Below are 23,500 nucleotides of genomic sequence, written 5' to 3' on the forward strand. Positions count from 1 at the left end.
ATTATTGTAGTAGTAGATCTCCAAATGCCTCATTTTTCTCTTGGTCAGTTCATTCATTCTTTCATTCCTTTCATAAACATTTACTGAATTTTTAAATAGTACATGCAAGATGCTAAGGCGCTACATATTTGTAGAAGTTATCAAACAATTGATGGGCTAGCAGCAGAGATATAGTATTAGCTATAAATGGCATATGTGAAAAGAAAGCTGACACAAGGAAGTGCAGAGAAAGAGGTGAGAGGCCAAGGAGTCCAGGTAACTGAGAAGGTGATGGTCTCTAACAAAAACACGGGTGAGAAGCTAAAAAATATTTGAGAGAAAAGAAATTAAGAGTTTAGGTTTGTGGCATAGGAAGGATTTTTAGATGGACATAGGAAGCATTGGGCAGCCCAGGTGGCTCAGCAGTTTAGCGCCACTTTCAGCCCAGGGCGTGATCCTGGAGACCTGGGATCGAGTCCCATGTCTGGCTCCCTGCATGAAGTCTGCTTCTCCCTCGGCCTGTGTCTCTGCCTCTCTCTCTCTCTCTCTCTCTCATGTCTTTCATGAATAAATAAATAAAATCTTTAAAAAAAAAAAAGACATAGGAAGCATTGAGGTAAAATGGAAGACTAAAGTTCAAAAGAAAATGCGAGTCACTGTAAATAGCTCTGTCGATACCACTCTGCAACTCACCCACCCCCAGTACTTTTCTCCAGTATTTTATGTCCTTGTTCAGCTTTTTAAGAACAGTGTTTGATGTGGGACTATAGTGTCAAAGAATATATGGTTAAATTTTATTTATTAATTATTATTAATCATACACATGAATGTATATTAGCATATATACATCATTTAAATAATAATAGAACAAAACCCATGTACCTATCTCTTAGCTTAAGATATAGAATATTGTAAGGTGCCTGGCTGGCCCAGCTGGTAGAACATGCTCCATGTTGGGTATATAGATTACTTTAAAAAAAAAAAAAAAAAAAAAAAAAAGGCGCAGCATTGGTGGCTCAGCGGTTTAGTGCTGCCTTTGGCCCAGGGTGTGATCCTGGAGACCCGGGATTGAGTCCCACGTCAGGCTCCCTGCATGGAGCCTGTTTCTCCGCCTGTGTCTCTGCCTCTCTCTCTCTCTCTCTGTGTCTCTTGTGGATAAAGAAATAAAATCTTAAAAGAAAAAAAAGAAAGAATAGAAAATTGTCAATGCCATTATGGGCCTTTGAGGGCCCCACCTAAAGATGCACCATTCCCCACCCATGGCTTGTCCCCACCCATTTTTTTTTTTAGTCCCCACCCATTATTGAGGATACCATTATTCTACAATTCTGCTTATTTTTTCTTGACTTTTCTTAATAGTTGTGCCATATACCCTTTAAAAATAGTATATTTGTGTATTTTCAACTTTTTACATGTGAAAATATATGGTGCATGTAATTCTGACTTTTTCTCATTTCAAAATTATATTCCTGAGGGGCACCTGGGTGGCTCAGTTGGTTAAGCATCTGACTCTTGATTTTGGCTCAGTCATGATCTCAAGGTTGTGAGATCGAGCCCTAAGTCGGGCTCTATGTTGGGTGTGGTGCCTGCTTGAGATTCTCTCCCTCTGTCCTTCCCCTTTTCTCTCCCTCTCTCTCTCTAAAAAGAATTATATTCCTGAATTATATATATAATATTATATTATATTCCTATATTCATCCATGTTAATTTTAGTAGCTATTTTTTATCTGCTGAAATGTAATGTATTCCACAAACCGCAGTTTGCCTATTGAAGGTCATTTGAGTTGTTTCCATTTTGTGCTATTATAAATGTTAACTGCTGTGAACCTTAAACATGACTGTAGGTGCATATGCTTATATATGGAATATATAATATATAAGCCAGAAATTCACTAGATAATGTTATTTACTTTCCAAAGTGCTTGTATTAACTTACATTTCTTTTTTTCTTTATTAACTTAACATTTCCAACAGCTGTGTATGAGAGTACTCATTGCTCTACACTCAGAAGTGAGAAGTTTAAAATTTTTTTTGCCAATTTGGTGGGTGTGAAATATTATCTTATACTGCCATCACTTGATTACAAAATAAATAAGACATCTTATTTTGTATTTATAATGGCCATTTGGATTTCCTCCTTTGTGAACTGCCTGCTCACAATCTTTTGCTCATTTTGGGGAAGGTTGTCTTCTGTATATATGTTTGTAATTTATATTTTTGATTTGACATTTTGTTTAAAATCTTTTTGTATTCTAAACTCATATAGATATTCTCAAATTGTTTTCTAAAGATTTTCCTTTTGTATTTAGGGCTATAATCCAATCGAAATTGATTTTTGAGATTGAAGTAAAAATTTAATTTCTGTGCCTTATGGAAAACCAAATGTCCTAGACTTTTTGAAGAAATGAGCTCTTTTTGCTCATTGTTCAGAATGTTATATCTTAATATATTAAGTTATAGTATATATGTGGGTCTGATTTTGAGCTCCATGTCATTGATCTCTTTTTTTCTTATGCTGGCACCACACTGTCTTAATTAAAATACTTCATTGTAAGGCAGAGTATCTGTTAGGGCAAGTCCCTTATACCTTGTTTATTTCTTCATAATTTCTTGTTTGCTTATTAGCCATCTGAATAAAGTTTAGAACCAGCTTATTAGTTTCCACCAGAAAACAACAAAAAAAGCGGTTGGCTTTTGATTGAAATTTACTTATTCTGTATGTCAATTTTATAAATTTTTCTCTTTTTTTTAAAAGATTTATTTATTTATTCATGAGAGACACAGACTGAGAGAGAGAGGCAGAGACATAGGCAGAAGGAGAAGCTGGCTCCCCGGAGGGAGCCGGATGCAGGACTCAATCCCAGATCTGGGGATAATGACCTGAACCAAAGGCAGGTGCTCAACCACTGAGCCACTCAGGCGTCCCTATACACTTTTCTGTTTATAATTTTTTTTATTCTGTGGTTTCTCTCTGCATTTACTGAGCTTATAAAACTTTCCTTTAGTATGTTTTATAATTTTCTCCATAAAGGCCATATACATCTTCTGTTAGATTAATTCCTGGGCATCATAGTTTTATTACTTTGTTAAATGTTGTGTATATTTTCTATTTGCTACTCATGTATTGAAATGAACTTAACTTTTATACATTGACCTTATATCCAGTAATGTTGCCATGCTCTCCCATTAATGCTAATAGTTTTTAGATTTCTTTGGATTTTTTTCTCTGGGCAGGCGTATCTGTGAATAATGGTGGTTTCATTTTAAATTCTTAAACCTTTAATTTCTTTTTCCTGTTGCCCTTAGATATTCAGTACAATAGGAACTGAGGTAGTGATAGCAGGCATTCTTTTTTTTTAAGTTATAATTTTAATTCCAGTTAGTTAATGTATTGTGTTATATTAGTTTCAGGTATACTATAGTGATTCAACAATTCCATACATCACCTAGTGCACATCACAAGTGTACTCCTTAATCTCCATCATGTATTTAACCCATCCCCCTTGATAACTCCCTTCCCCTCTGATAACCCTCAGATTTCTGTAATTAAATCTGTTTCTTGGTTTGTCTTTATCTCTTTTCCCCTTTGCTTGTTTGTTTCTTAAATTCCACATACGAGTGCAATCATATGTTGTCTTTCTCTGACATTTTTCACTTAGCATAATACTCTCTAATTCTATGCATGTCATTCCAAATGGCAAAATTTCATTCTTTTTTATGGCTGAATAATATTTAGTGTGTGTATATATATATGTGTGTATATCAATTTAGTGTATTTAGGCTGCTTCCATAATTTGGCAATTGTAAATAATGCTGCTATAAACATAGGGTGGCATGTATCCCTTTGAATGAGTGTTTTTGTATTCTTTAGGTAAATATCCAGTACTGCAATTACTGGATCATAGGGTAGTTCTGTTTTTAACTTTTTGAGTAACCTCCATACTCTTTTACACAGTGGCTGCACAGTTTGTATTCCTAACAGTTCACGAAGGTTTCTTTTTCTCCACATCTTTGCCAACACCTGTTCTTTCTTGTGCTATTTATTTTAACCATCCTGACAGGTTTGAGAGGTGATATCTCATTGTAATTTCGATTGCCATTTTCCTAATCATGAGTGATGATGAGTATCTTTTTATGTATCTGTTGGTCATCTGTATGTCTTCTTTAGATAAATGTCTGTTCATGTCTTCTGCCCATTTTTTAATTGGATTATTTGTTTTCTGGCTGTTGAATTGTATAAGTTCTTTATATATTTTGGATATTAACTCTTTATCAGATATGTCATTTGCAGATATCTTCTCCCATTCTATAGGTTGCCTTTTAGTTTTCTTGATTGTTTCCTTTGCTGTGCAGAAGCTTTTTATTTTGATGAAGTTCCAATAGTTTATTTTTGTTTTTATTTCCCTTCCCTCAAAGGAGCTATCTAGAAAAATGTTGCTATAGCCAATGTCAGAGAAATTACTATCTGTGTTCTACTCTAGGATTTTTATGGTTTCGAGTCTCACATTTAGGTTTTTAATCTACTTTGAGGAATTTTTTTTGGTATGTGTATGGTGTAAGAAAGTGGTCCAGTTTCATTCTTTTACATGTTGCTGTCCAGTTTTCCCAACTCCATTTGTTGAAGAGACTTTTTTCCATTGGATAGTCTTCCCTGGTTTGTTGAAGATTAATTGACCATATAATTGTGGTTTTATTTCTGGATTTTCTATTCTGTTCCATTGATCTATGTGTCTATTTTTGTGCCGATACCATACTGTTGGTTTTGTTAAAATTTTATTTTTAAGTAATCTCTATACCCAATCTTGAGATCAAGAGTTGCCCACTCCACTGACTAAGCCAGCTTGGGTGGCCCCTGGTATCATATGTTTTGATTATTACAGCTTTGTAATATCACTCAAATCCAGAATTGTGATGCCTGCAGCTTTGCTTTGTTTTTTCAAGATTGCTTTGGCTATTTGGGGTCTTTTGTGGCTCCATATACATTTTAGGATTATCTGCTCTATTTCTGTGAAAAATGCTGTTGTCATTTTGATAGGGATTGCATTAAATATGTAGATTGCTTTGGGCAATGTAGACACTTTAACAGTAGTTCTTCCAGCCCATGGGTATAGATGTTTTTCCATTTCTTCATCTCATCTTCAATTTCTTTCATCAGTGTTTTATAGTTTTTAGAGGACAGTTCCTTCACCTCTTTGGTTAAGTTTATTCCTAGGTATCTTATTATTTTTGGTGCAATTATAAATAGGGTTGTTTTCTTAATTTCACTTTCTGCTCTTTCATTATTGGTATATAAAAATGCAGCATTTCTGTACATTGATTTTGTATCCTGCAATGTTACCGAATTTATTTGTTTTAGCAATTTTTGATGGAGTCTTTTGCATTTTCTATATATAGTGTCAAGTCATCTAATAGTGAAGATTTTACTTCTTCCTTATTGATTTTGATGCCTTTTATTTCATTTTGTTGTAGGATGTATGATTTTTGGTCTTAATGACGGTGCCTTCATATTTTGTTATTAATAATTCTGCTATTTAAATGTTTTGGTAGATACCTTTTTATTCCTTTTTGCTAGAGTTTCATTGTGGAAAGATATTGAGTTTTACCAAACATTTTTCTGTCTCTATTGATGATTAGATGGTTTTTAGTTTTTCATCTCTTAATGTGGTGATTTACCTATTACATTTTTAATGTTGAACCGACTTTGTAGTCCTGAGGCAAAACCATCTTTATATCTTTTTTCATTCATGGCTACTTACTGTTTGCTAATATATTGTTTAGGTTTTTTGCACCTATGTTAATCAATGAAGTTGATGTTCAGTTTTCCCTTTGAGTACTCTTGTAAGATTTTGGAATCAAGATACTAGTCTCATAAAATTTATTGATGAGTATTCCTTTTTTTTCTTCCTTAGAATAATTTGTATATAATCAAAATTCTTTGTTTTTTGAATTTTTGATAGAAATTTGTTCATCTTGGCCTGTGATTTTTTTGTGTGTGTGAAAAGAATTTAAACTATTAATTCAATTTGTTATAAGATCCTGTTTTTCCTATAATCATGGAGTTATAGTATTTTTTCTAGGAATTTTTACATCCTATGTAAATATTCAATTTATTAAAGTTCTCCATTATTTTCTCTTATCTAAAGTTGGCAATGTATGTTATTATGACCTCTTTTTTCTTCCAAAAAGGGAGAAAGATTTTTTCCATGCATTTATCGTTTTTGTATTTTCAGACTTTTTTTCCACTTCACTGATCCTCTCTAATTTATCTTTTTAAAAATTTCACGTATTTCTCTTCTTTATTATTTAATTCTTTCTACATTTGTTTATGCTATTCTATTTTTAACTTTTAAAGTTAGATAATTCATTGTTTTTGAGGATTTTTCTTTTCTGTTATAAGCACTTGACATATTAAGGAATAGGGGTACCTGACTGGCTCACTTGGTAGAACATGTGACTCTTGATCTTGGAGTTGTGAGTTCAAGCCCTACCCTGGGTATAGAGATAACTTAAAAATACAATATTTTTTTTTTGACGACTGTATTAGGAATGTATTCCACATGATTTGATAGGTTGTATTTTTGCTATCATGTATATCTAAGCATTTTCTAATTTCCATTGATTTTCTTTTTCTGGATCCATGAATTACCTGGAATTTTTAGGTTCCAAATTAAAGTATTTTGTTTCTTTAACTGTACTGTGGTTAGAAAATATGGTCTATTTAATTTAAATTCTTTGAAACTTATTTTATGTCTTAGTAGTTAATTTTGGTAAATAATGTGTCCTAGAAAATATTATGTTTCTGGTTGTGCAATATACAGCATTTGATATATGTTCATTGGATTAAGCTCATTATTTTTGCTGATCAAATCTGTGTCTTTATTGATTTAAAAAATCTGAAAAGTCAATTATCAAAGACATGTTTAAAAACTCTGATGGTGTGGGCAGCCCCGGTGGCTCCGCAGTTTAGCGCCACCTACAGCTCAGGGCGTGATCTTGGAGACCCGGGATCAAGTCCCACGTCCTGAGCCCTGCGTGGAACCTGCTTCTCCCCCTGCTTGTGTCTCTGCCTCTCTCTCTGTGTCTCTCATGAATAAATAAATAAAAATTTTAAAAAAACCTCTGATGGTGAATACATAGATTTTTTAAATTTATGACAACAGGTTTTCTATATTTTGGAAGTATTTTATTAGGTCATATATTTTCTGAATTGTTTTATCTTTCTGGTAAATTCTTCCATATATTATTGTTATCTCTTTAAATGATTGTTACCCTCTTTAAACTAGTGATGATTTTTCCCTTAACGATTTTGCTTGATATTAGTATAGCTACCTTAGCCTTCTTTTGTTAGTATTTCCTTAGCATAGTTTTTCTATCCCTTTACTCCGTTACTTTGGTATCTCTCCTTTGGAAAAAGGTATTTTCAAGTCCTTTGCCTAGTTTTGAATTGTGTTCTTGTTGAATTGTAGGAGTTCTTAATAAATGCTGGATATATATGCTTTTCAGGTGCATAATTTGCAGATGTTTTCTCCCATTCTGTGGCTTGCCTTTTTTACCTTGTTGATTATAATCTTTGATGTATAAAAGTTTTTAATTTTCATGAAATTTAGTTTTTCTTTTCCCTTGATGGCTATGCTTTATGATATCATAACCAAGAAATCATTGTTAAATTCAATGTCATGAGGAATTTTAGTTTGCAACTAAAAGTATTTTATATTTAGGTCTTACATTTAGGTCTTTGATCCACTTGGGGTTAACTTTTGTATTTAATGTAAAGGAAGAACCCAGCTTTATTGTTTTGGATGTGGATATCCAGTTTTCTCAGCACCATTTGTTGTAAAACCTATCCTTTCCCCATGGAATGATCCTGGCACCCTTATCACCTGTATGTCTTCTTTGGGAAAATATCTTTTCCTGTCTTCTTCCCATTTCTTAACTGGATTATTTGGTTTTTGGGTTTGAGTTTGATATATTCTTTATAGATTTTTTTAAAAGATTTTATTTATTCATGAGAGACACACACACAGAGAGAGAGAGAGAGAGAGAGGCAGAGGCCCAAGCAGAGGGAGAAACAGGCTCCAATGCAAGGAGCCCAACGTGGGACTTGATCCCAAGTCTCCAGGATGAGGCCCTGGGCTGAAGGCCGTGCTAAACCGCCGAGCCACCTGGGCTGCCCTCTTTATAGATTTTTGATATTAACCCTTTATCGGATAGGTCATTTGAAAATATCTTCTCCGATTCAGTAGGTTGCCTTTTAGTTTTGTTGACTTTCCTTCGCTGTGCAGAAGCTTTTTATTTTGATGAAATCCCAGTAATTTTTGCTGTTGTTTCCTTTGCCTCAGGAGACCTATCTAGTAAGAAGTTGCTATGGCTGATGTCAGAGGTTACTGCCTATGTTGTCCTCTAGTATTTTGATGGTTTCCTGTCTCATAATTAGGTCTTTCCTCCATTTTGAATTTATTTTTGTGAAATAAGAAGGTGATCCAGTTTTCCCAACACCATTTGTTGAAGAGACTGTCTTTTTTCCACTGGATATTCTTTCCTGCATTGTCGAAGATCAATTGACTATATGGTAATGGTTTCATTTCTAGATTTTTTATTCTATTTTTGGTATGTCTGTTTTCGTGCCAGTACCATACTTTCTTGATCATTACACTTTGTAATATATCTTGAAATCCAGAATTGTGATGCCTCCAGCATTGCTTTGCTTTTTCAAGATTGCTTTGTCTATTCAGGGTCTTATGTGGTTCCATATAAATTGTAGGATTGTTTGTTCTAGCTCTGTGAAAAATACTGTTGGTATTTTGATAGGTATTATATTAAATGTATAGATTGCTCTGAGTAATATAGACATTTTAATGATATTCTTTTAATCCGTAAGCATGGAATATTTTTCCATTTCTTTTTTTTTTTAAGATTTTATTTACTTATTCATGAGAGAAGAGAAACAGAGGCAGAGACATAGACAGAGGGAGAAGCAGGGAGCCTGACATGGGACTTGATCTCAGGACTCTGGTATCACAACCTGAGCCAAAGGCAAATGCTCCACCATTGAGCCACCCAGGTGCCCCTGTTTTTCCATTTATTTGTGTCATCTTCATTTTCCTTTATCAGTGCTGTATAGTTTTCAGAATACAGGTCTTTCACCGGTTAGGTTTATTCCTAGATATCTTCTGGATTTTGGTACAATTGTAAAAAGGATTGACTCCTTGATTTCTCTTTCTGTTGCTTCATTATAGGTGTATAGAAATGGAATACTTTTTTTCTTCCAAGATTCTACTTAAATTTGAGTTAGTTAACATATAGTGTAGTATTACTTTTAGGAGTAGAATTTAATGATTCATCACTTATATATAACATTCAGTGCTCGTCACAGCAAATGTCCTCCTTAATGACCATCACCCATTAGCCCATCGCTCCCCTCTCTCATCTTCCTTCTAGCAAACCTCAATGCTCAATGTGTTCTCTATAGTTAAGAGTCTCCTGGTGTACCTAGGTGGATCAATTGTTTGAGCATCTGACTCTTGATCTCAGCTCAGGTCTTGATCTCACAGACGTGGGTTCAAGCCCCACATTGGGTTTCATGCTGGGCATGGAGCCTACTCAAAAGAGAGAGTCTCTTATGGTTTGCCTCCCTTTCTGTTTTTATCTTATTTTACTTTCCCTTCCATTTCCCTATCTTCATCTTTTTTTCCCTTAAATTGTACATTTGAGTAAAATCATATGGTATTTGTCTTTCTCTGACTTATTTCACTTAGCATAATACACTTTAGTTTCATCCTCATCATTGCAAATAGCAAGATTTCATTCTTTTTGATGGCTAAATAATATTCCACATCTTCTTTATCCATTCATTAGTTGATGCACATGTGGTCTCTTTCCATAATTTGGCTATTGTTGATAGTGTTACTATAAACATTGGGGTGCTTGTATTTATCCTTTGGATAAATACCTAATAGTGCAATTGCTGGGTCATAAGGCAGTTCAGTTTTTAACTTTTTGAGGAACCTCCATACTGTTTTCCAGAGTGGCTGTACCAGTTTACATTCCCACAAACAGTGAAATTTTCCACATCCTTGCCAACATCTGTTGTTTCCTGAATTGCTAGTTTTAGCCATTCTGACAGTATGAGGTGGTATCTCATTGTGGTTGATTTGTATTTCCCTGATGATGAGTGATGTTGAACTTTTTTTTTTCATGTGCCATTAATGCAACATTTTTCTATACATAGATTTTTGTCCAGAGGCTATAATGAATTCATGTATCAATTTTAGCAAGTTTTTGGAGTCTTTTAGATTTTCTATATAGAGTATCATGTCATCTACAAATAGTGAAAGTTTGACTTCTTCCTAATGATTTGGATATCTTTTTTTCCCTTTATGTTGTCTGATTGCTGTGGCTAGGACTTCCAGTACTATGTTAAATAACAGTGGTGAGAGGGGCATCTGGATGACACCATCAGTTAGGCTTTTGGTTTTGTCTCAGGTCGTGATCTCAGGGTTGTGAGATGGAGCACTGTGTTGGGCTTAGCATTTAGTGCAGAGTCTACTTAAGTTTATCTCTTCTTCTCCCTCTGCTGCTCCCATTCATGCTCTCTCTCTCTCACTCAAATAAATAAATAAATCTTAAAAAAATAGTGGTGAGAGTGGACATCCCTGTCTTGTTCCTAACTGTAGTGGAAGAGCACTCAGTTTTTCCCTATTGGGGATGATAATAGCTGTGGGTCTTTTATATATGTTGGCACCCTTATCAAAAGTCATTTGATCATATACATGAGGTTTTATTTTGGGGCTTTCAATTTTCTACTCTATTATTCTGTATGTCTGTCTTTATGCCAGTACCACAATGTTTTGATTACTATACTTTGTAGAAAGTTCTGAAATCAGGGAGTGTGAGACTTTGTTCTTCTTTTCCAGATTTGTTCTGGAACTTTGTTCTTCATCTTCAAGATTATTTTCACTATTTGGGGTCCATTGAGATTCCATATGAATTTTAGAATTAATTTTTCTTATTTCTGAAAAAAATCATTGGGATTTGATGGGGATTGCACTGAATCTGTGGATACTTTAGGTAGTATGGACATCTTAGCCATATTAAAGTTCTAATCCATAAATTCGGAATATCTCCATTTACTTATATTTTATTTGATTTCTTTCTGCAATGTTTTGTAGTTTTCATTGTACAAATCTTTCACCTCCTTGATTAGTTCTTATTTTATTCTTTTTTATGCTATTGTAAATAGAGTTGTTTTCTTAATTTCCTTTTCAGATTGTTCATTGTTCATGTACACAAATGCAATTAGTGTATTGACTCTGTACCCTGCTACTTTGCTGAATTTATTAGTTCTAATGTGGGGGGGCATGTGGAGTCTGTATTGTTTTTACGTATAAGAGCATGTCATCTACAAACCCATAATTTTACTTCTTTATAATTTGGATTTTTAAAATTTATTTTTCTTATTTTCTTAGCTAATCACTCTGGCTAGAATATCCAGTACTATATTGACTAGAAGTAGTGAAAGTGGGCATTCTTGCCTTGTTCCTGGTAATTTTAGAGGAAAACTTTCAGTCTTTCACCATTGAATGTGATGTTAGCTGTGGGCTTTTCATATATGGCTTGTATTATGTGGAAGTAGTTTCCTTCCATTGCCAGTTTGTTGAGTGTTTTTATCATGAAAGGGTGTTGGATTTTGTCAGATGCTTTTTCTGCACCAATTGGAATGATCATGTTTTTTCCTTCATTCTGTTAATGTATGTTACATTAATTTTTTTCTGAACCATCCTTGCATTCCAGAAATAAATTCCACTTGGTCATGGTGTATAATCCTTATAATATGCTGTTGAATTCAGTTTGCTAGTATTTGTTGATGATTTTTATTTACATCGAAGCTCATAGAGTATATTGGTCTCTAGTTTTCTTATAGTATTCTTACTCTGGCTTTGGTATCAGAGTAATGCTGGCCTCAAAGAATGAGTTTGGAAGTCTTTACTCCTCTTCATGTCTTTGGAAGAGTTTGAGGAGGAGTTGTGCAAATTCTTTAAATGTTTGGTAGAATTCACCACAGGCACTATCAGGTTCTAGGCCTTTTCTTGTTGGAAGGTTTTGGATGGATTACTGTTTTAGTAGACTTATTAGCTATGGGTATGTTCAGATTTTCTATTTCTTTGTTATTCAGTCTGGTAGGTTGTGTATTTCTTAGAATTTGTCCATTTTATCCAGTTTATTAGCTAGCCCATTTGTTGGCATGCAGTTGTTCACAGAACTCTCTTATAATCCTTTTTATTCCTGTATACTTGGTAATAATGTGGCACATTTTATTTCTGATTTTAGTTACTGGAGTCTTCTTTTATTTTTCTTAGTCAATCCAAATAAAAGTTTGTCAGTTTTGTTGATCTTTTTCAATGACTCTTGGTTTTGTTGATTCTATTATTTTGTTTATCTCTGCTTTAATCTTTCTTATTTTCTTCTTTCTCCTAGCTTTGGGTTTAGTTTGCTCTTTTTCTAGTTTATTAAGATATAATGTTAGCTTGCTGAACTCTTTCTGCTTTTTTTTTTTCTTTCTTCTTTTTTAATGTAAGCATCAATGATATACATTTCCCTTGTAGCACAGCTTTGCTGTATCTTGTAAGTTTTGGAATGTTGTATTTTTATTCCCATGGGTTTCAAGATAACTTGCAATTTCTTCTCTGACCCATTGGTTAAGCATTTAACTTCCACATATTTGTGGATTTTTTCCAGTTTTCATTTTGCTATTGATTTCTAACTTCATTATGATTAGGAAAGATAATTTGTATGATTTCAGTCTTTAAATTTATTAATGCATATTTTATGGACAATGCATAGCCTATCCTAGACACATGTTTACTTTTCTAATAAACTTTAGGATTTAAAAAAAATTCTTAAGGTCAATTTGCCAAACTGCATAATCTAAGAGAGCAGTGCTACACAAGACTGCTTATTTCAGACACCAGCTGAAAGCTTAGGGATCTTCAGGGCCACCCTGTTTTCTGATCAGCCAGGTACAGATAACAGGGTACCTGTAATCACCCTCAGGTTTTATGATACACAACAGCAGCTCACAGAGGTTATATTATGATTACAGTTTTGTTTTTAACAAAAGGTACAAGGAACCAGCCAGAAGTAGAGGGCACAAAGGGCAAGGTCTGGGAGTGCTACAAACATGAAAGGGCCCTCCAGACATCTTAGTATTCAAAAGAATAAGCTCTCAAGAGAGCATCAGTGTATAGGGTTATTTATTTTTTGGATTTTGGTTTCATTATGGAGGCATGATTGAGTGAGTCGTTGCCCAGTGCCCAACATGATTCAATCTCCAGCCTCCTTCCCCTCCCAGAAGTCAGACTGGTATCATGGGGGTTCAAAGTACCAACCCTTTAGTCACATGGTGGTTCTTTCTGGCATGGCTAGCCTCCATCCTAAATCATCACATTAGCAAAAACTATAAAGGGGCAAGTTGTGAGTCATAAACTATAGTTATGAGCTATCAGGTATGGTTCCAAGGGCTCACTATGAATAACAATGACACTCCTTCCAGGAATATAGAGGGTTTAGAGGGTTACCACTTGGGAGCCAATAGACTAAGTCCTGCCAAAATCTTTATTACACAATTAAAAAAAAATTTACAACGAAGTTCTGATTGTGAATTTAGAATTAATGGCTATACATAGTTGGTTCTTCATATAGAAAAGCAAAGTATGCATCTTCTCCCTTTATGCAAATTTATGGGGGGCAGTGGGTCCCTCATTAGAATTATAAAGCTTTTGCTCATTTCTTGTAAAGTTTATTTTTAGGATATTTTCCCTCTTCATTGTTGTTGTCAATGGTAAAGTTACCTTCTGAGGTTATTTTTTTGTGCTTTCTTTTTTTAAAGATTTTATTTATTAATTCATGAGAGACAGAGAGAGAGAGAGAGAGCCCTGGAATTGAGTCCTGCATCAGGCTCCCTGCTCAGCAGAAAGTCTGCTTCTCCCTCTCGCTCTGACCCTCTGCCCTGCTTCGCATGCACACTCTCTGTCTCAAATAAATAAAATCTACTAAAACATTGCAAAATGATACATTCTTACTTGAAAAAATAAGTATACCAGTAATCTCCTTTCTACACAGCTTCTACATTCTTTTATGCACCTTTTTTTAATGTAATGACTCATTTCTGGTGTTTTGCAAGTAACAACATACATATAATTCTTTTTAATGGTCACTATGGTTAGCTGTTATTTTTATACTTTTGTGACATTTCTTGACTAATTTTCCAGGTTTTTTATTCTTTTATTTTATTCTTTTTCAGCATAAGTATTCTTTTTCAGTATAAATCATTGAACAAGTTGATTTTCATTACAATCTTCAATTTAATATCGGGTTGTATTAATGTTCTCAGCCATGATTTTTTTGTTTAACATTTATTCCTTCTTAATCTCTTTTGGTTCTCTTTTCTCAAATATCTTACTTAATGTTAGAGTGCTCTAGGGTTCATTACTTGCTCCTTTCTCTTCTCTTCTCTTTATCTACACTCATTCTCTTGGTAATGTAGTCTCTTTAACTACCATGTATATGCTGTCAATTCCTAATTTAAAATCTCTAGTCCAGACCTCTGTCTTAAACTCAGTTTCATGGGTCCCGCCTGCCTTTTCAGCATTTCCATTTCAATGTCTAAAAAACACTTTATTATTTTCAAAACTGAATTCCAGATCTTCCATGTCTTTCCACTTAAACCTGCTGTACCCATGGCCTTCCCCATCACTGTTTTTTTTTAAGATTATTTATTTATTTATTCATGAGAGACATAGAGAAAGAGGCAGAGACATAGGCAGAGGGAGAAGCAAGCTCCCCACAGGAAGCCTGATGTGGGGCTTGATTCCAGAACCCTGGGATCATGTCCTGAGTTAGAGGCAGACACTCAACCACTGAGCCACCCAAGTGCCTCCCCCATCACTGTTGATGCTAATCCATCCTGCCATTGCTCAGATCATAAACTTTGAATGCTTCTTTGTCTCATTTTTCTGTTAAGTTTCATAACCAATCTGTCAGGATATTGTCCTGGCATTTCCTACAAAACATGCCTAGAATCTGACCATCTCAGTATACCTCCATTGCTAGCTTTCTGGTCTAGACCCTCATTGTCTTCACCTGGATTACTACAATCATAGGTCCCCTTGCTTCTTCTCTGTTCGCCACCTTTCAATATTTTTATTAAACTGTAAATGGATATCACTCCTCTACTCCACAAACACTTCAGTAGTTCTCTGTCCCACTCAGGAAATCATATAAAGTTTAAGTATTCTTATCTTTTATCTCCTGATCTCATCTCTTCCTACACTCACCTTCCTGCTATTCCTCAAACATGGAAACATGTTTCTACTTTTAGGCTGTTTCCTTTGCCCAAAATGCTCTTTCTCCATATATCTAAGTGACTAACTTCTTCACTTCCTTCGGATCTTTGCTTAAATGTTAACTTGCTAATTATTCCTACCTCTAACTTTGCCAACATTCCTAATCTCTTTTACCCTGCTTTTCCTTTTCTGTAGCTCTTAGTACTTTCTAATATACAATAAAATTACTCATTTAGCATTTATTTCCTATCTCCCCAAAGAATATAAGGTCCACAAAAGTAAGGATCTTTGTTTTGTTTACTATAATATTAAAAGCATTTAGAAGAGTATATGGCACAAGGTTCAATGAATATTCTTGAAAAAAAGCAACTATAAGAATGGAGGTTATTTCAGTGCCTATATTTATGCATACATGCATAAAATTATAACCAAGTCCATCCACCTCCATAATTCTTTATTTACTGGAGATTTACCTTACTGACTTTCTTATAATTCTAGTCATTCCTTCTCAAGTTTCTTTGTGACCTATTTTGTTTCTCGCAAACATCAGAACTTAAAAAGCCAATGTTCTTATGGGTTTTATCTATTAAATTCACATACTCCATTTTTTGAATGCACTTTCATAAATGTTCCTTCTGGTACATGATAGAGGAGACCGTTTTTTAATTATTATTTTTCAGGCTGGGAATCTATGTGTGAGACTGAAGAACTAACTTCAAAGCAGGACATCTATGAAGCACAATCATCACAAAAGATAATAGAAAAACTTACAAGCTATAGCCTTGAGTATTCTAGTTTAAGAGAAGAATGGAAATGTGAGGGCCATTTTGAGAGACAGCCAGGAAGTGAGAAGGCATGTTTCAAGGAAGAGACAATCACTGATGAAGAAGCCCGTATTAATAGAAGAGCACAAGAATATAACAAATCTTGGGGAAGTTTCCATCCAAACACATTGCTTCATACACAACAGATAATCACCAAAGAGGAGAAAGTACATAAACATAATACACATAAGAAAAGCTTTAAAAGAAATTTAATGGCCGTTAAGCCCAAGAGTATCTATACAGAGAAGAAACTTTTGAAATGTAATGACTGTGAAAAAGTCTTTAGCCAGAGCTCATCTCTTACTCTTCATCAAAGAATTCATACTGGAGAGAAACCATATAAATGTATAGAATGTGGAAAAGCCTTCAGCCAGCGATCAAATCTTGTTCAACATCAGAGGATTCATACTGGAGAGAAACCCTATGAATGTAAGGAATGTAGGAAAGCCTTCAGTCAGAATGCACATCTTGTTCAACATCTGAGAGTTCATACTGGAGAAAAACCTTATGAATGCAAGGTATGTAGGAAAGCCTTTAGCCAGTTTGCTTACCTTGCTCAACATCAGAGAGTTCATACTGGAGAGAAACCTTACGAATGTATTGAATGTGGGAAAGCATTTAGCAATCGATCATCCATTGCTCAACATCAGAGAGTTCATACTGGTGAGAAGCCTTATGAATGTAATGTCTGTGGGAAAGCATTTAGCCTTCGTGCATACCTTACTGTACACCAGAGAATACATACTGGGGAGAGACCCTATGAATGTAAGGAATGTGGAAAGGCTTTCAGCCAGAATTCACATCTTGCTCAACATCAGAGAATTCATACTGGAGAAAAACCTTATAAATGTCAAGAATGTAGGAAAGCATTCAGCCAGATTGCCTACCTTGCCCAACATCAAAGAGTTCATACTGGAGAGAAACCCTATGAATGTATTAAATGTGGGAAGGCTTTTAGCAATGACTCATCCCTTACTCAACATCAGAGAGTTCATACTGGAGAGAAGCCTTATGAATGTAATGTTTGTGGAAAGGCTTTTAGTTACTGTGGATCCCTTGCCCAACATCAGAGAATTCATACTGGAGAGAGACCCTATGAATGTAAGGAATGCAAGAAAACTTTCAGGCAGCATGCACACCTTGCTCATCATCAGAGAATCCATCTTGGGGAGTCACTCTCACCACCCAATCCAGTCAATCACCAAGTCCTCTAGACACTATCTCATAAATATTCCCAGAATTTATACTCTTTTCTCTCTCTCTAATGTTGTTGCCCTAGTCTAAGATTTATCTCACTTGGATCACCATGCTGTAGCTTTCTAACAGGTCTTCCTATATCAACTTTGGTCCCCTTAAATTCATTTCCCACCATACCCCAAACTTATTTTTTTCTTTTGGAGTATAAGAATACATCACTGCCTCCATTTAAAACTTTTTTTTTTTTTTTTTGGTTTACTGTTGTTCTTAAGCTAATATCCACAGTCTGAAAATTGTCTATGAGGCACTTCGTTATATGATTCTTATATACCTTTTGGCCTTATTTTATTCCAGTCTCCTTATCTGAGCACTAGGCACTTACCAGGACTAAGAGCTTCGATTCTGGAAAATCATAGCTCTACCACTACTGTGGCATTGTGTGACTTTGAGTAATTTGTTTGACTTGTACAAACCTCAGGGTTTTCTTTAATTCTTAAAATAGGGATAATAAAGGATACTGTATTGTAGAAATGTGATTATTAAATGAAATAGTGTCTGTTGTAGATTGATACATATTAAGTAATAAATTTGCATGTAAAGTGCTTCACATAGCACATCAAATATAGCAGATATCCAATAAATCATAATAGCTAACATGTATTGAGTGTGTACTATGCATCAGGCACTGTTCTACATACTCAACATATATTAGCTCACTCCTCTCACAACTAGAAGAAAATTCCTAGGGAGACAAAGTAGAACATCCCTGAGAGGCAGCAGGTCAGAATTGAGAAAACCCCAAAATTTTAGAAACAGAAGTGGAGTCTTCATATTCTAGATAAGTAATCAATACAGACACATGTAATAGAACTATTCACACCTTCAGCCAGTTTCAGGAAGTTTCTAAACAGAGTTAGATAAACTAATCAACATAAAGAAAATGATTCACTGAGAAGAATACAGAACTCACATTTACATCAAGAAAAAAATAGAGTATCACAACTAACTGCAAAAAAACAATAAACATAGAAATTCATACTATCCCATAAAAAGGCACCAAGCCCAGGCAATTGTATTGGGTGAATTTAGGTAAATTTAAAAGCATTTAAATTGCTTCATACCACAGAAAAATTATAAAGTTTGTAAAATTTTAACTAGTGGTTGTAAAATTGAAACCAAAAGTGAACTGAAGGAAAAAAGTGAGACAAATATATATAGGCTTTCATATATATGTATTTTATAGATTTCAAATATATATATGCTTCCACTCATTCAGTGAATATTGAGTAGCTACTGTTTGTTCAAAACTTTTATATATGAGGAGACAATGATCCATACTAAGATTATATCCTCATAGAGTTAAATTGAAGTTCGAAGGCTGAAATTGTTTATACTTAAATATAAAACAATAGATTTTCTAGACCCAGCAAAATGAATAATAAACTGAGGAGTATCATATAGTCCAGGCTGAATAGACTCAGGATAATAAAGTTGTTATTACCAATTCACAAATTCACTGCAGTTAGAACCAAAATTCCTCAGGTCTTTTTGCCCTTTAATTTCACAACTTTGTTCTGAAATTCATGAAGTGTGAATTGTTAAGAGCAAGAAAATTGTTGAATCTGACCTATTTGTAGAAGTTCTGCATATGATAAACATGGTTTATCCCTATAGAGAATGGATGGAGTTGGAGCTATTAGAATATTTGTTTATATCCATCACAGTAAGGGATATGCAAATAAAACCACAGTGAACTCTTTCAAAATCATCACTTTGCCAAAAGCATCACAGAGCCAATTACTGGAAACATGTGGAGCAGTAGGAGTGTTCATACAGTGCTATTGGAAGTAGTTGTATTTAGGGTAATTTAGCAATATCTAGTAAAGTTGAAAATGTGGATACTCTCTGACCCAGCAGTTCCATACTTAAACCTCTTATAGTCTCTCCTCATGTGTTTAGGGTGATATACATGAAAGTCTATTTCAGCATTATTTGAGAATGAAAAGCTTAAAGCAATCAAAATAACCATTAGGGTGGATATAAGCTATAGCCCAAGTTAAAACGAATGAAGTAGAACTACTTCTATTAACATGGATAAATCTTAATAATGAAATTGAACTAGGGAGTATTTTGTATGAGATGGTACCACATATAAATTTTAAAAATATGCAAATTGATGCTATGTGTATTTTCCATGGCTAAATATCATAGATTTATTGTTACAACAGTCACGGAAATAATAATTAAATCCAAAATGGTGACATCTGGAGGGGGAGAAAAATGAGACTGAGAAAAGGAGGCAAAAGGGAGATACCTTTTAATCATTTATTTCTTTAAAAAATAAGCAAATATGGCCAATTCTTATAAATTGATAAAGCTGGTTGTTGGTTTATAGGTAGGTTCTTATTCTCTGTATCAATTTCATAATAAAAAATAAAGAACAGTTAAATATTGGTTTTTGTCAGGTTATTTCCTTACTATATACTTCAGGCATGCCACTGCTGTTTGCATCCCTATACATCATCCTCTTCAAAGAGAAGCTGACACATAGTTGATTTCAGATGCAATCACTGTTAGCAATTTGGTGTATCAGTGTTTTGACAATGACTATATTTTTATGGTTTTCTAGCCTACTTATTACGTGTTTTTCCCACAACAGTGTTTTTCTCCCTCCCCAGCTTTATTGAGGTATGACTGACAGATTAAGATGGTATATATGTCAGGTGTTCAATGTGATGTTTTGACATACACTGTGAAATGGTGACCACAACCAAGCTAATTAACTGTCACCTCATATAGTTATTTGTGTGTGTGTGTGTGTGTGTGTGTGTGGTGAGAATACTTGAGCTCTCTGCAAATTTCGAGTACACATTATTATTAACTATAGTTACCAGGTTTTACATTAGATCTTCAGAATTTACCCTTATAATTGAAAGTTTGTACCTCTTGATGAAAAATCCTCCTTTCCCCCAGTCCCCAGCCTCTTGTCCACCATTCTATGTTACTGTGAGTTAAACTTATTTTTTACAGTCTGTGCATGAGATCATATGGTATTTGTTTTTCTGTGTCTGGCTTATTTCAGTTATCATTATGCTCTCCATGTTCATCCATGTTTTTGTAAACGGCAAGATTTCCTTTGTTTTTAAGGCTGAATAATATCCCAGTGTGTGTGTGTGTGTGTGTTTTCCTTTATCCATCTGTCTGCAGACACTAAGGTTTTTTTCCATATCTTGGCTACTGTAAGTAATGCAATGAAGATGGATATGCACATAAGTTTCAGATCCTGACAGCATTTCCTTTGAATATATACCCAGAATCCAGGTTATATAGTAGTTCTATTTTTAATTTTTTGAGGATCCTACGTACTGTATTCCATATGCCTATGCCAATTTACATTCCTACCAAAAGTTTACAAGGGTTGCCTTTTCTCCACATCCTCACCAATAGTTGTTATCTTTTGACTTTTTGATAATAGCCATCTAATAGGTATGAGGTAATACCTCTTTGACATTTCTATGGGTTTGGTTAGCATTTCCCTTATAATTAGTGATGTTGAGCATCTTTTCATGTACCTGTTGGCCATTTGTATATCTTCTTTTGCAAAACATTTGGGTCTTTTGCCCATTTTTGTTATGCACTTTTTTTGCCATTAAGTTATATTAGTTCCTTATATATTTTGTATATATGGAATACAGAATCACATTTCACATATCTGTTAAGAGGTTCATGTTTTCTCCTATTTCATAGATTGCCTTTTTATTGATTGATTCCTTTGCTTTGCAGAAACTTTGTAGTTCCATTGGTTTATTTTTACTTTATGTTGCCTGTTCTTTGGGTATCAAATACAAAAAATCATTGCCAAGACAAATTTCAATGAGCTTCTTCCCTATGTTTTCTTTTTTTTTCTTTTTTCTTTATTTATTTATGATAGTCACAGAGAGAGAGAGAGAGAGAGGCAGAGACAAAGGCAGAGGGAGAAGCAGGCTCCATGCACCAGGAGCCTGACGTGGGATTCGATCCTGGGTCTCCAGGATCGCGCCCTGGGCCAAAGGCAGGTGCCAAACCGCTGCGCCACCCAGGGATCCCTTCCCTATGTTTTCTTATAGGAGTTTTGTGGTTTCAGATCCACATTAAAGTCTAACACATTGGGCATCAATTTTTGTGTATGGTGTAAGAAAAGGTCTAATTTTAATAATTTACATGTGGATAACAAGCTTTCTCAACAGCATTTATTAAAGAGATTATCCTGTCCCCATTGTATTCTTGGTGCCTTTGTCAAAAACTAGTTGATTGTATATGCAGAAATAAATCCATCATTTTTAACATTTACAGAGCACCATTCTGTATGCCCCATGATTTACTAATTTCCTGTTGTTTCCAGCTTAAATGTCTGGAATTTTCATAGGCCAATTACTATCCTTTCAGAACATTATCTCAGATGTGAAAAGGAGATAATTCTATTTTTGTCATAGAATTGTATGGATTTATCACCACATATATTAAATGCCTAATGTTAGCTCAAATGCTTAATGTTAGCTGTTATTATTATTCTATAAGATGTATGGGATCAGCAGAAAGGGAACTGGAAAAGGGAACTGGTGTGAGATCATTACTGTAGAAACAGGAGACTGAAATTCACTTAAGTTAGTATGTAGCATACAGGAACAAAGACATGTAGTAACTCCAGATTAAAAGATCTATGCCTAAATTAACTTAGTCATTATGTTTATAATCAATATCCAGCAGAATTTTTATTTCTTAATTTTTGTAAAGATTTTATTTATTTATTTATAAGAGACAGAGAGAGAGGGAGAGACATAGGCAGAGGAAGAAGCAGGCTCCAAATAGGGAGCCCTATGCAGGACTCAATCCCAGAACCCCGGTATCATGCCCTGAGCCAAAGACAGATGCTCAATGCTGAGCCACTCAGGCATCCCAGAATTTTTATTTTTGATGGTTTACAGTTTTTTTCACTATATTTTTCTTCTTTATAAGTCAAATGGAAACAGAAGGAATTAAAATATGAAAGATATTCTTTACCACTGTCAGAACTCTATGCCTGCATGATTGAGAATGTTAACAGGAAACAGGATGGCAGAATGAAGAACACTTATCCATCACACTCCCAACACAGGGAGCGAAAGTTAGTAAAAAAAGTAAAAAAAAAGTTATTGCTCTCCCCTCATTTCTGTTACCTCATTAACAGCCTTTAGATAGAGATGCATAACTGCATCCCCATATTTTTATTAAAAAATTTTCAGGGGGATCCCTGGGTGGCTCAGCGGTTTAGCACCTGCCTTTGGCCCAGGGCGCGATCCTGGAATCCCGGGATCGAGTCCCGCGGCGGGCTTCTGGCATGGAGTATGCTTCTCCCTCTGCCTGTGTCTCTGCCTCTCTCTCCTTTCTCTCTCTCTCTCTCTCTATGTCTATAATAAATAAATAAATAATCTTTTAAAAAATTTTTTCATAACTTTATTTTCCAACTTATTAGGGTTTTTCATATATTCTTTTATTGTATACATTTTTACTTTATCTCATTGTGTCTCTAGTTGGCCTTTGACCCTTCTGTGTAGTTGGAAATCTGTTGTATATAATTTTTGACTCTCCAGAAACTTAATTATTAATAGCCTACTATTGACCAGAAGCCTTACTGATAGCATAATCAACCATTACATATTTTGTATGTTACATATATTACATACTATATTCTTACAATGAAGGAAGCTAAAGAGAAAAATGTTAAGAAAATCATAAGGAGAAAGTTTATTAACAGTACTCTACTATATTTATCCAAAAAAACTGTAAGTGAACCCATGTAGTTTGAACCCATTTTGTTCAAGGGGCAACTGTGCTTCATTAGTCCCTTAATGAATTAGCTTTTGTCTGTATTAATCTATTCTTGTGTATATGCTTTCTTTTTAGTTCATTAATTTTTAAACTTAATTTTATTTCCTTTCTTCTATTTTAAGTTTTCTTTAACTCTTTGGGAAGAGACACTTCTGTCAATTCTGAATGGGCTGTTGTCTATATCTAGGTGTGTTTGTGAACAGATGCATACACTGAGGTCAGCAGGCTTGGACATTGCTGCTGCGCTTTCCAAATGAATCCATCCCTTGATTATGGATTGAGTCATCTCCTACTTCAGCTTCCACTAATTCT

General features: G+C 34.6%; 1 protein-coding gene across 23 annotated transcripts in view; it reads left to right on the plus strand.

Moving 5' to 3' along the window:
- ZNF570 (zinc finger protein 570) overlaps positions 1 to 19,794 on the plus strand; it is a 131,602-nt gene extending 111,808 nt beyond the window's left edge. For all 23 annotated transcript variants that reach the window (XM_072841411.1, XM_072841600.1, XM_072841818.1 and 20 more), the window contains one exon: positions 16,001 to 19,794. In XM_072841411.1, the coding sequence (XP_072697512.1) occupies positions 16,001 to 17,358 (1,358 nt within the window). In that variant the 3' untranslated portion in view covers positions 17,359 to 19,794. The remainder of the gene's footprint in view (positions 1 to 16,000) is intronic.
- The last annotated feature ends 3,706 nt before the right edge of the window (positions 19,795 to 23,500 follow it).

Source organism: Canis lupus, chromosome 1 (genome assembly GCF_048164855.1).
Source record: "Canis lupus baileyi chromosome 1, mCanLup2.hap1, whole genome shotgun sequence".
Lineage (NCBI taxonomy): Eukaryota > Metazoa > Chordata > Mammalia > Carnivora > Canidae > Canis > Canis lupus.